A 14,460-nucleotide genomic window follows, 5' to 3' on the forward strand; every position below is an offset into this window, starting at 1 on the left:
CAGAAGTATAATTTTTGTCTACAGAACTTGCATCCTGCAACCTTGATAAAACTTATTAATTCTAGTATTTATATTTTCATTTCTCAGAATCTTCTATATTGATAGTCATGTCTGCAGAGACAATTCTTTTCTCCTTCCAGCCTTTTATTTTTGATATTTTGTCATCATAGATATTTTGCATTAATTGTTTTTTTAAACATATATTGTGTTAACATATTGTTGATCTTGACTAATGTTTCTTCGTGCCTCCTTAAATTTTGTGCCCAAGGTGAGTGCCTCGCCCGCCTCACCCTCGTCCTGCCTCTGTCTTTGGGACCTAGCTTGGGGAAGTGATCGGCATTCGAGGTAGGTTTGTTTGGTTTTGATGGAAAAACCCAGAAACCTGCCCTCTCAAGAGTTTACTGAGGGAACAGTGACTAGAAAAATTACACAGGAACTTTAGGGGGCAGTGAATTTATGTTAATGGGGGAGGACCAACTCAGAGGAGGGTGCAATGGTTATACAACTTGAAAAACGCAATCAGTATCACAAAACTGTACACGTAGAAATGGTTAAATTGGTGTCTGTTTTGCTGTATATATTCTTAACAACAAAAATAATGTTATAAAAATAAAAGTTTCCTGAGAGGCCACAGAGAGACTCTTCAAATGGAGAAACATGAAGACTCCAGGCAGCTGACATGGAATGACTGTTCTCATGGCACATGTGCCCAAGATGAGAGAACACAGGAACTGGGGGACCTTGAGGACGGGTAGCAATAGCAGCCAGGTGGAAGAAGACAGAGCCCAAGAAGACAGATCTTAAAAGGGCCAGTGCAGAGGAAGAAGGGACGGCTCGGGCAGGGGCAGAAGTCAAAGACAGGAGGGGGTAAGGGATACATCAGAGGACAAGACAGACTTCCTACATCTGCAGATGCTGAGTCCTAGAAGGGGAGGAGGTCACTGGCCTGGAGGAGCGGATAGGAAAGGCGGCCAGGAGCCTCTGCCACAGGCCTGGTAGCATCGGACCTGGGCCTGGTGGCCGGACAAGGATGTTCACGGGATGTCCTCCAGCTTGGTGACCTGGGAGGGGTGGGGAGCCTGTATTAGTTTCTTGTTGCTCTGTAACAAATTATCGCAACCTTGGTGACTTAAAACGACAGAAAATTATTCTCTCAGTTTTGGAAGCCAAAGCCTGAAATAAGTATCACTGGGCCAAAATCACGGAGCTCTGGTGGCGCAGCGGTTAAGGGCTATGACTGCTAACCAAAAGGTCAGCAGTTTCAATCCACCAATCACTCCCTGGAAATCCTCTGGGGCAGTTCTACTCTGTCCTGTAGGGTTGCTATGAGCTGGAACCGACTTGATGGCATGTAACAAGAGGGGGAGGGGAAGATCATCCCTTGCTTCTTTCAGCTTTTTTCCCTTTTATAGGGATACATGTGCCCATCCAGAAAATCCAGGATCATCTCTATTTTAAGGTCCTTAACTTAATCACATCTGTGAAGACCTTTCTTTCCCAAGTAATACAGCAACAGGTTTTATGTCCAAAATATTATTTCAATTTAAAATCCACATAAAAATCATTGAGATGCATTACACTCTTTTTTTCATACTAATGGGACTTCTAGACCAGCCACATTTCAAGCACTCAGTGGTTACATGTAGCTAATTGCACCTGGCTGAGGCTCATTTTATATATAAACACCAAGTATCACTTGAATTTTCCAAGAAGGCCATCACCGTGAATTGAGAGGTTTGACTGTATTTTATTTTCTCCTGAACTTTAGCAAGAGCTGTTCACTGATTTAGAAAGTCACATCATCCAACAGTGTGGTGTTGGGATCCCCAACAGGACACATAGCTGTATTAGGTCCATTAGGCACTGTCGCTTGCATGGTGATTCTATCTGTGGAGAAGAGCATTGAGCATTTCAATGTCATGTTGTGATATCTTCTAGTTTATGTGTCTTGAGTATCTGTTTTTGAAATACACACTATTCTATAATCCATTATTTTTAGGAGTTGCTGGTGGTGCAAAAGGAGCCCTGCTGGCACAGTGGTTAAAGCGCTGAGCTGCTAAACAGAAGGTTGGCAGTTCGAGCCCACCAGCCGCTCCTCAGGAGAAAGGTGTGGCAGTCTGTTTCCATAAAGATTTACAGCCTTGGAAACCAGATGGTGCAGTTTCACTCTGTCCTGTAGGGTTGCTATGAGTCAGAATCAACTCGATGGCAAAGGGTTTGGTTTTGGTTTTGGGGTGGTGCAAACGGTTAAGTGCTCAACTACCAGCTGAAAGGTTGGTGATCCAAACCCATCCAGAGGCATCTTGGAAGACAGGCCTGGTGATCTGCTTCTGAAAGTTCACAACCTTGAAAACCCAATGGAGCACACTTCTACCCTGCCATACAGGGGGTCACCATGAGCTGGAATTAACTCGACAGCATTTTCCTTCCATTTCTTCTTTATGTCATAGCTTTATATTGATTTTTTAAAACTTATGTGTGTAGGTAGCTTATATTATCTATAAATTTTATAACCAGTTATTATAGAAGGTATTTTAAAATACTATTGTTAATCATAAAAGTACTAACTAGTGATACATAAATATATAAGCAATACTAGTTATAAAGAGGGACACTGTGTCCCACTGATGAGGCAGAGGAAAGCCCCCAAAGGACATTAAATAGGGGCAGGGAACCCTGACTTAAGTCCTAAGTTTCTCCCTTTCTGGAAACAGAATAGAAACCAGAACCTAAGTGATCCAGATGACCCCAATAATTACAGGGCTGGAGAGAAAGGGACAGATAATTTTATTAGTTTTACTTGAAAACCTCACCAAAAAAAGTCTTCTGTAGAAAACTCTAGAATGCCTTCTGATTACAAAGTAAAGCCCTTCCCAGAAAATATTTCCTAATGCGGAAGATGACTTTTTAAATATCGTTTTTTCTTACTAAACCAAATATTTTCTTTAAAATATCAGGACTTATTTTCATCCTCTCATCTTGGAATTCATTTCCTGGTCTTAATATAATTACATCTACCACATCTTATGAGTTTCCTCAGTAGAGAAATCTCATCTAGATTCTTTAAAGTTGAGTGAACCATGAATGGCTTTGTGAAGATCCCAAGCGCGTCATGCAATGAAATCACTTTGTCTCTTGCCATGTAACACGCTTTATAGGAACACGTATTTTATGGTATTGCATTTTTTCTCAATAGCAATAAAAGGAAACTGTGAGTGTGGATGTAGTTAGTAGTAAAGCAAAATGAAAATTTATTTTTGGGTTATTACAAACTTAAATTCAGAAATTCTAAGGCCCTCTGCATTTCTCCTGGCTCCTGTCATTCTCTGGTTTGCTTATCTGTTCTTAAAGCAAGTTGCTCATGAAAACAAGGTTGCTTGACCACAGGGTCTCAGTCCCCAGCACAGCACCTGCCCCCATGGCCAGCGAGTAATACATATTTGGTGATTAAATTGCTGTTTGTACCTGGCCCTTCCTTCTTTATCTGGAGGGAATAATAATGGCTACCAGTTACCCAGCACTTTCCATGGGCCAGGCCCTGTGCCAGGCATTTTAATCCTCAGGATAACCTTTTAAGGTCAGAATTATTGTCCATATTTTACAGATGAGGAAAGACTTATCTTCCTATTCACCACATAAGCAAACCTGGGGGTTTACATGCAATCACTAACTAAATATAGGTTGAACTAAATTAGATTTTAACCTCATCTGTTTTTCAAAACAATGGCCTATTCAGCTGTACTAACCACAGGTTGATGACCTCATTAGCACTTCTTCAGGCCTTGCTTCTCAGTCTCTTTGATCAGCAAACATTTGTGGAGCACCTGCTCTAGAAGGTCTGGAGCTGGGAGTTGTAAAGAAGTCACTCTGTAAAGAAGTTGCTCCAGCTCAGCTAAGTGTGAGGAGGGCCTAGAGGGGTGGGAGGCCTTACTCCCCTGAATTCTTGCTCCGTATCTGAGGGTAAGTCACAGAGCTGGTTAGAAAGCACTGTCCTCCATGACTGAAGCTCACACACAGCAGTGGTCCTCCAACTGGCTGCAGGCTGCCATCACCTGGGAAGCATTAACCACCCACACCCAAGTTCTAGCCCAGCAAGTGTGGAGTACTTGGTCAACTGGTGGCCAGGCTTTTAAAAGCTCCCTCCCCGCTCCCCCCAGCCTCTATGGCTGAGAACGAGGGTTCCCAGTGGCTAAAGGTTTGCAGATGTTTGCCATCGGACAACTGAATGAATCACAAGCAAGCCGGCCTGGAAAAGCATGGCTGTGAAGAGCCTGGGTAAACTACTGGGGCCTGGTTTCTTCCCTCCATGTGGTCAGGGTCTTTTCAGAGAGTAACAGTGGCTTAAGAGCAGGGGCTGCAACACCCACTGCTGGGTAACCTTACTTATCTCTACCCGGGGTTGACGTGAGAATCAGATGAGTAAGGCATGTAAAGATTACAGACAAGAAAACCCTGGGGGGCAGTTCTACACTGTCACATGGGGCCACTAATGAGTCGGAATCAACAGCATCCAACAACACATGATGCCCTCAGAACAGTGCCTGGCATGTGCTAATTGCCAGGTAAGTATGACAAATATGTCTGACAGGCACAGAGATTCCATCTCTCATACCTTTGGATACCCCTCCACTCCCCCCCGCCCCCGCCAAAAGAAAATTGACAGCCTTCCTTATCCACCTTCTCTCCTAGCTCCACAGGCTTCACATGGACACGGATGTTTGTGCCTGGTGCGGAGGGCACCAGCAGTCACGGAGTTAGGTGAGATGGCCGAGGCTAAAACACATGAGGGCCTTCTTGGAGTCGTCCCCAGGACTCTCTGGGTTCAATCGGCTACTCTTCTTCACAGAGCTCGCTGATTTTTCCAGCTTTGTTTTTTACGTATTCTCTGAGTCTTCCGTTTTCTTTTGTTTTAGGTTCAGGTAAATCCCACAATGAACTGTGTATGTTGGTAAAGAGTGAATATCATGTATAACGTAAAAATTATCGAAGCGTATTTTCTGTACATTAAAATTTTTATGGATCCTTGTATTTTTTCTTAATCTGTATCATATGCATATATACATACGTGTGTGCATCTCTGTATATGCCATAGGTGGTCCTAAGGGGTGGTGCAAATGGTTACGCACTCAGCCTCTAACCAAAAGCTTGGTGATTCCAACCCACCCAGAGGTGCCTCAGAAGACAGGCCTGGTGATTTGCTTCCAAAAGGTCACAGCTAGGAAAACCCTATGGTATACAGTTCTACTCTGACACACACGGGGTCGCCATGAGTTGGAATTGACTGGACAGCAACTGGTTTGGTTTTTTTGGTCATAGGATTGCTATGACAAATGGTAGTATGTGCCTAGACCTCAAAATAGGGTCTGATCTAGAATAACAACTAACACGTAGCTCTATCGTTAGACCAAAATCTGTATCTGGTATCTATTAATGCCTCAGCAACTTAAAACTGAGCTCTCCTGAGCAGAAGAAACTTCTGTCTCATACATCTGAAAGGCGAGAGTTTGGCCTCACTTAAAGTGGCACTTCCTAGTAAGTTTCAAGGATAATTTGGCCATCAGCACTAGATAGCAGCACAGCTCCAATAACCTACACTCCCCTGAGCCTGCTGAACCTCTCCTTCCTAAACCGTAGGGAGAGATTTCAGCTGTCATTAACAGAATTTACTTTTGGTATTGACATTTCTCTCAGGTAAAGCTGTTAAGTATTCTTTTAACTGACTTAATACTGAATGGGAGTGAAAATGGCCCATTTTCCCCTTCTACTCTGCACACTCAAGTTTTACTCAGTAGGGTGTGTCCAGGGCTGCCAAGGAGAGCTGGGTAGACATCCTGCCCTGGAACTTGACCAGCTGGGGACCTGGGCAAGGTACTGGACCTCTGAGTCTTCTGGAAGCTGAGTCTTGGTTCAGGGGGTGGTCATGAAGATGAAGTGAGCTATTTACTTGTCCTACGGTCCTTGGGTGACCTGGGATAACAAAGGTAGGGGCCCGTAGGCACTGAGTGGGAATCCCCCCCACCCCCGTGCTAACTCTAGGGTAAAGGCTGAGCTAATGGAACCAAGAAATCCAGCAATATAATGGCTTAAAGACAAGTTAATTTCTCTCTTGTAACCCCAAACAGCACTGGGAGGCGTTCTGCTCACACATTCAGGGATGACCGAGTTTTTCTGCTTTCCCTTCTCTGCCATTCCCAGGATGCCATCCTCCCCAGTGTGGACCATGCTGGGACACAAGCACCCTCGTGTTTGGTTGTGGGAACATGCCCAGCCAACTGTTCAGGGGCCAAGCCCTGTGTGGGCCATGCCCTCCCTGGTTGCATGCTACTGGGAGAATGCAGTCACATGACCAGCAGAACTGCAAAGGATTCTGGGAAATAAGTACCTATCTTGGAGCCCTGGGGCCCACAGAAATACAACTCTACATCTGCAAAAAGAAGGGAAAGTCAGAACAGGGCTTGGGGAGGGCACTGGCCATCAGCTCTAGCCCTTCAATCAGCATGTGGTGGTAATCTTAGCCCGATACTTTTTGGAAGAGCAATGTGGGCTCAGACACAGGAATTATGAGGCTCCAGCAGTGAAAGCAGAAATGGCTTCAAAGTCCACTTCCCCATCATCACCTAGGGATCTTGTTAAAATATAGATTCTGATTCAGTATATCTGGGATAGAAAGGCAAACTCTCAGCAGGGGGTTGAACCAGAATGCCTCAAACCAACAATTTGGCAGGGACTCTTATCTGCAGTTCAGGCCTAATGGACCTGAGGCAGAGGTTAAATAGCTTAACCAAAGACATACGGCTATTAGCAGCGATAGGTTATCCAACAGGCAAGGTAAGCAATACAGGTGATCTGCTCACAGATCATATATAATGACAGCTTCACATTTTTTTCCACATCAAAGGTTCTGCTTCTAGGTATGGCTGGCATCTGTCTGTCTCCCAAACCCACTGAACCGTCCTACACAATCGAAGCCACTTTTCAAAGTTACAGTCCCTGAGTGGGGGGTAGAAGACCCAGTAGGCAAGGTAAGCACAGGTACATGAAACCCACGTGCAATTGTCCACTACGGACTAGTAAGCACAAGTGAGCCCATGCTGACCTTGCTTAACGGATAATCCTCCCCTGATCAGTAGAGGGGCTGCGGCTCAAACCAGGCAGTCTGGATCCAGAAGCCATGCTCTCAGTCACCCGCCATGTACTTAGGTCCCATTTCTGCTGAAATAATTAGAGCTGAGAGCCAAAATGTATTCCTGTTGAAACAGGCATTTCCAAAAAAGGTATTTTCTGATTCAGTTCTCAGACTCTTTCCTTTGCCTCCCTTACCTTTCCTTTCTTCTAGGTCTAACCAACTGGAGAACTTAGTCTGATAACCTTGAGCCTAAGAAGGTGGGACATCCCAGCTCCATCCAACCAAAGCAGTGTCACGACGGTTGAGGTCCGAGATATTCAAACATCTGAGTCTCCCTTAATAATCAGTCATGGAAATGTCACGCCACAAAGGAGAAGGAAATGGCCAAACTGAGGCCCTAATCTGGGCCACTCAGGGTTGGATGAATTGAGAGATAGCTGGGTGGCTGGCAGCTCTGAAGGTAATAATTTTTCTCCTCACAGGAGAACGCTCACGTATTTATCATCATAAAATCAGTTTACTGAAGAAATTGTACAGCAATATAAATCCAAAAATTTTTCTCAAAATTTTCATTTAGTTTTTTTTAATTAAAAATGATTTCTATCCTAGAAATTTCCCAGAAAGTGCTGCCTCTTCATTTTCTGCTACTCTAAATATATAAACAAGGAAGAGTATTGTCATGTGAACACAACAGGAAATTTATAAACCAGTAATGTATTCTTTGGGAGCCAACTATTAAGTGACTCAGTTGATAAGTTTTACCAACTTCACTGGTAAAGCCCTAGAATAAGGCAGGGCCCAAGTCAGGTTTACTTTTCCTCAGCACACATACACCACACTGTTAAGGGGTGGTGGGAAGCACAGCCTGCGAGGCCTTGAGCACAAGTTGGTCTGGCCCAGGCCTACTGAGGAAGAGTGCCAGGGGAAGGCCAGTCGGCATGCAAAGTGGTATTACTTATTTTTGTGGTCTTGTTATTTGTGAACCAGCAGAAGCACGGGCTGGATCTGAAGGAAGAAACGGGTCGCACCAGACTCACCACACGCTAACAACGACATTGAGAGGCTAAGTCAAAATGGCTCCAGGCCCCAAACCCCTGGCTCAAAGCATAGGTGGCCTTAGGCAGGCCTGAGACCAGCCAAGTTCACCAAGTCTCTGGCATTTTCCTGAGATCACCTCATGCAGAGGGCTCCACCTGCTGCACTGGGAGCGGGTTTCCTGCCATTCAGAACTCACACAACAAACACACTATCAGACACGGGACACAACCTCGTGTTTAAGTGTCTTCTGGGAATATGGCAACCTGAGATTTTACACCAGCTCCCAGGACTTCAGAAACGCTCCAGCACCAGCCATCACTACCTAACCCCTAACTCCTGTGACAGCAAGAATGACGTCCGTCCCAGTTCCCTAAAGGCATGATGCCACAGTGGAAAGTATGATAAAAAGGACTACAGAATAGATGAAACACACGCTACGCATGTCCAGTGGCTGCCACTTTGCACTCCTCCCATAGGGTGTCCACAGCTTCATCGGCAGCCAGTCCACTTGGCTGCTCAGCAGTGGCCGTAGGCCCTTTTCTGCCAAGAGTTCCATCAGCAGGTTGTGAAGAAGTCTCCTTTTCACGGTCTCACTTTGCAGCAACACTCCGACTGCTGTCAGAAACAGCTTCATTCTACCTCAGAGGAACAGGTAAGTCAGGAATAACAGGGGAAATGACATTAAGAAACTCCTGTTGCATTTCAAAGAAAAGGTCTGCCCATGGGGCGCCCACTAGAAGCAGAAGGCTCGAGGAAATGAGAGTGAGGTGATTATACTTTGAGGAGTCAGATTCATTTCTGACACAGAATAATCACAAAAACGAGAATGTGCCGCAGCCCGTGGCTTCCTGTAAGTCTGGCAACCAGCTGGATGTCCCCTCGGTTACGCCTGTTTCCCACGCGCCCCTCGTGGGCTACATCCTGCAGAGCTTCAGTGGGAAGTTCTCTGTGATGAGGTGATCGGCGTGAAGCAGCACAACGATGTTGACCTCAAATTCTGAAAAGAGAAGAGAGAGGCTTTCTGTTCACTCGCACCAAACACGAACTAGACTAAAATGAAAAACCCGATGCTGTCAATTCTGACTCATAGCGACACTGGTGGTGCAGTGGTTAAGCACTCAGCTGCCAACTGAAAGTTCGGTGCTTTGAACCAATCAGCCACTCCACGGGAGAAAGATGTGGCAGTCTGCTTCCGTAAAGATTGTCTCTGGGTGCTGTTGAGTTGATTCTGACTCACAGTGATCCTATATGACAGAGGAGAACTGCCCCATAGGGTTTCCTAGGGTGTAATCTTTTTTTTTTTAATCTTTACAGGAGCAGATCGCTGTATCTTTTCTCCCACGGAGCCGCTAGTGGGTTCGAGCCACCGATCTTTTGTTTAGCAGCCTAGTGTTTAACCACTGTGCCACCAGGGCTCCTTCCCATAAAGATTACAGCCTTGGAAACCTTATGGGGCAGTTTTACTCTGTCCTATACGGTTGCTATGAACAAACTCAACTATAGAAGCAGAAAGTTCTAAAAAGTAATCGGTACATCTTGGTGCCCTTGTAGGTTTCCATATTTACCTGTCCCAAGGAAAACCAATGAAGACGACTGTATTGATGTCTGACCATCTTTTGTAAACTTTCTCTAAATATATTTCTAAATCTCATGGAATAGTAAGCCATGAGATTACCAAAACCACTTTCCTTGTCCTTTGTCTTTACTAAACAGAATCTTCTAGAATCCTTTCCATTTCATTTTTACATTTTTTTAATGGACTATCACAGCCTACAAACTGACCTGCAGCTGTCTGTGTACACATCTCACATCCCCAAGGAGAAATGATGGTCAGAAACAGCACACAGTGTACTTGGTGTTCCTCTGGATACTGGCTAATTTATCTGAAACATCTGTTTCGACCCATTTCTCTTCCTTTCAGCAAACAGGATTCCTTCTCCGCCATCTCTTTAGCTACAGTGGGTAAGCCTTGCTGATCACAAGATAAAAGGGTGTGTGAAGAGGGAGCTCCCTGAAGAAGATAAATCCCCCATTTCCTTTTCCAAAGTGAAGGGGGGGTAGAAACAGGTGCTCTGTGTAGGCTGAGAAGCAGCTGGGAAGGGTGAACGCCCAGCAACACATTGCAGAGCTCAGCTGTGAAAGGTGCTTTGGGGCCACCTCATCCAATGCTGACCTTGAGGCTGGAGTCCCGTCTACACCGTCCTGTACGTGATTGTCATACCAGAACAGGCATCAGGTGTGACAGGTGCCCCGAGAGCATCTGTTTGGTTGCTTTCCTGCCTCGGGTAATTACCACAGTACTAGAAGGTTCCTCGGGGCCCTTCTGGGCACCACTCTCTCCCACTGTTCCTCCACTCACCTAGTTGTTCTCCTCAGGAGGGACCAGGATGGCTGGGGCAAAGCAGACAGGGATGCCCATCAGTACAGAGACCCACGTCAGGGGCTGGGGCTGCAAGAAGGCCTCAGGCTTACCAAGCACGTGAAGTCAGCACCAACAAAGGTCAAGTGTCACAGCACATAGACACCGCTCTTAATGCAGGACTCAGTGCTTGCTCCCACCTCCCAACCTGGAGGCACCCTAGTCCCCTGCGAGCCAAGGCCCCTCTCCCCGAGACTCTGAGCCCAGCCTCTCCGGCCATGCCCCACAGCCAGGGCGCCCACACCAGCTCTCCACAGGTGCAGAAGGGGCAGTGCGACACCTGGGCAGGCACCACTGTTCTTCCTCCAGACTCCTGTCCACTGCCAATGGGCACCGCAACTCCAGGGCTGGGGCCGCTCAAACAGCTATTAAATGTCACCGACTTTCCTGGAAAGACACCTGTCATTCCACAAGCCCTGGACCAGACGAAGCCCAACATCAAGCATGGGAACGCATGTGCTGTATTACTGCTACCTGGACGACAGGCTGAGGGCATCACCTATACGGCGGAGTCAGAGGAACTACACTGAACGTTACATGCAGACTAGCACAGTTGTACGTTTTCAGCAAAATGCTGGAAAATCTGATAAAAAATAACATGGAAAAAAAAATGGAGGCGCTTCATTTATAGCATAGCAGGAAAAAATTATTTTTGTACCTTTCTGAAGTATATGTAGGAAAACCAAGTTGAGAGAACACAACCTTTGGAATAACGTGTGCAGGGTGCCACTCAGTATACAAAGGGAAACGCCCACGGTGCTTGCTGAGGTGGGGCGCACCCCCACTGTGACACCCCGGAGACTGGCGAGAGGTGCGGAGCTCTGGATGTGGAAACTGGGCGGTCACGTGAGAGGGAATTCACCCTTCACTCTGTGCCCCTTGCTACCTTTGGGTTTTACGCTGTTGCTGTGTCCCACTGGGAAACCCTGGTGGTGGTTAAGAGCTACGGCTGCTAACCAAGAGGTCAGCAGTTCGAATCTGCCAGGCGCTCCTTGGAAGCTCTATGGGGCAGTTCTACTCTTTCCTATAGGGTCGCTATGAGTCTGAATCAACTCGACAGCAGTGGGTTTGGCTTTAGGTTTTGGTGTGCTGTTGAGTCATTCTGACTCACAGCAACCCTATAGGACAGAGCAGAACTGCCCCATAAGGTTTCCAAGGAGTGCCTGGTGGATATAACTGCCAATCGTTTGGTTAGCAGCCTGAGCTCTTAACCACTTCGCCACCAGGGCTCTTTACGCCACAGGCATATTTTAACCAGTTACCATCCGGTTGGATTCGGACTCATGGCGACCCCAAGTCTGTCAGAGTAGAACTGTGCTCCACGGGGTTTTCAGTGGCTGGTTTTTTGGAAGTAGATCACCAAGCCTTTCTTCTGAGGTGCCTCTAAGTGGATTCAGTGGGTAGAAGTATTCAAAATGAGGAGTAAAAAGATATTAAAATTACCTGGCAACTTTTGGATTAGCAGCTGAGCATGTTAACTGTTTGCACCACCTGGGGACTTTGGGTGTATATTACCTATTCAATAATAACTGTAAACATGCTTTTGTGAGAAAATTCATTGTACCTTAGCCTGGGTCAGGTTTGATTCTCAAGCATCTTTTGGCAAGCGTCGCCGTCCTTGTATGTGTGTTTGGCTGAGTCTCTGTCCCATGCTAGACACGCTCTTGCTACAACTTACCATTTTACAGACAGCATGCGGGGAACTCCACAAATGCTGCCTTGTGCTCTGGCCCGCTGGGCGAGCCCCACGCTAGGACTCATGGTCCACAGCAGCCACAGGAAGGTCAGAGGTCTCCTGGTGACCCGGGAGCAGATCAACACACTCTTGACACTCTTAACCCAGACAACACAAGTTAGCTCTGATGAGATTGTACATCCTTAAATTTTAAATTGCATTATTTAGACTATTTAAAGTAAAACCATGGTGTTATTACAAACACGAAGTTTCTTACCGGACTAACTATGCACGTTAAAAGATTTAGGGGGAACAGGACATTAATAAAAATGTATGGCCTTGGGGAATAAGCTCCCTGTTCACAATAAAACATGTGTAATAACAGAAGGCAGTCCCTGGGTCGTGCGAATGGTTAACATGCTGGCTGCTAACCAAAAGGATGGTGGTTGAGTCCACCCAGAGATGCCTTGGAAGAAAGGCGTCGCGGTCTACTTCTGAAAACTCAGCCACTGAAAACCCTGTGGAGCATGGTTCTGTTCTGAGACACATGTGGTCGCCATGAGTCACAATCTATTAGACATCAACTGGTTTTTTTTAAAAAAAAATAACAGAAGCAAGTTCTAGAAGCCCCGTATCCCATATACTTAGCAATGTACCTCAGGCACGGCTCAGAAGGGCGTCCCCGGAAAGCCTGGGGGACGCTCCTTTTACGATCTTTCCAGTCAGTATACAGAAAATGGTGTCATTTAGGACCAAAGCCACGCACAGTCCCTTCCTGTTGAGTTTTTGTTCTACTTCTGCATAGTGTGGGGTCATTTCTCAGTGGAACTCCATAAACATGATCCTCATTAGGATGGATGTACCATTAAAACATTTTATAAAACTATTCAAAAACACTGAACATGGTTTTAAATGGTGTCATTTAATACGAAATAATGTTATGGGAAAAAAGCAGGATATAAAATGGTGTATCCTGATTCCGACTTTGTGGTTATCATCTATATCTATATATATATACACATACACACACACTTATATCCATGAGAAATGACTAAAAAAAAAAAAAAAAAACCGTTGCCACCGAGTCAATTCCGACTCATAGTGACCCTGAAGGACAGAGTAGAATTGCCCCATAGGATTTCTAAGGAGCACCTGATAGATTCGAACTGTTGACCTTTTGGTTAGTAGCCGCATCTCTTAACCACTACACCACCAGGGTTTCCTGAGAAACAATTAGAGAGCCCTAAAGAGGAGGAGTCCAGAGCTTTCACAAGGATAATCACTCACAGTGGGATTTTCACAAGTTTTATTCTCTGCTCAAATGTCCCCTATCAGGGAGGCCTTCCATCTAATGGCTGCCCTCTGCTCCCTAGCCCCTCACTCACGATAGTTTTCTGCCCCGTCGTCACCGCCATCTGATCTACTCTACAGCTGCGCGTTTACTGGGTCTCCTTGCCTTACTGTGTAAGTTCCACCTGAACGGGGGGGCTTGTTCCAGACTGTCCACCGCCGTACCCTTAGCACTGACACAGTGGCTTCCCCATGAGCTCCGCTGGGCGATTCTGAGCTGGAGCTGTCTCCAGCAAGCCACAGGCCCATCTGTTCCGGGCCCTGGAAGGCCTTCCTGTGACCACATCCTTCACCAGAAGAATCCCAAACGTCCTCCGAAGGGTGGAGAGTGAGCTCAGCTTACCTACTTTGAAGTTGGTGGTCTCCAGTGTAGGGCACGTGAATAGCCTGGGGAAAACCATGTGTATGGGTACAGAGAGGCCCCGGCAAACGTCCCCGTCGGCAATCTGGATGTTCTGAATCTCTGTGGCATCTCGCGCATACCCTTCTGCACACCCTGGAGAAAGAAGAGAACATCACATGGTCAGAAAAGGTCAAACGTCAACACGAGCTGATACAGACCTTCTGTGAGAATCTGCATTGGCATGCACACTCGTGTCTCCAGCATGCTCTACAGGATTCCCGGGAGGCTCCTGCCCGTCTACATTTCACGTTCCACAAACATGTATTTATTGGAGTCAAGAGACACTCTTATTTTTGATGTAACCCATATCATCCTAATTGCTGAACACACAAGGGCCACAGGACAAGCCTGTAGCAGAGTCCGCCTACCACAGGTCTCCATGTCGAGGGGGCGTTACCACAGGTCTCCCTGTCGAGGGGGCCCTACCACAGGTCTCCCTGTCAAGGGGG

General features: G+C 46.3%; 1 protein-coding gene across 1 annotated transcript in view; it reads right to left on the bottom strand.

Annotated features, from left to right (window-relative positions):
* Positions 1–4,684: 4,684 nt before the first annotated feature.
* The window catches only part of VPS26C (VPS26 endosomal protein sorting factor C), a 77,710-nt gene continuing 67,934 nt past the window's right edge, over positions 4,685–14,460 (bottom strand). Inside the window, exons 7-8 of the mRNA XM_049874838.1 lie at positions 13,952–14,104; positions 4,685–9,161 (exon numbers count right to left, since the gene is read on the bottom strand). Of these exons, the coding sequence (XP_049730795.1) occupies positions 9,079–9,161; positions 13,952–14,104 (236 nt within the window). The 3' untranslated portion in view covers positions 4,685–9,078. The remainder of the gene's footprint in view (positions 9,162–13,951; positions 14,105–14,460) is intronic.

This window comes from Elephas maximus, chromosome 2 (genome assembly GCF_024166365.1).
Source record: "Elephas maximus indicus isolate mEleMax1 chromosome 2, mEleMax1 primary haplotype, whole genome shotgun sequence".
Lineage (NCBI taxonomy): Eukaryota > Metazoa > Chordata > Mammalia > Proboscidea > Elephantidae > Elephas > Elephas maximus.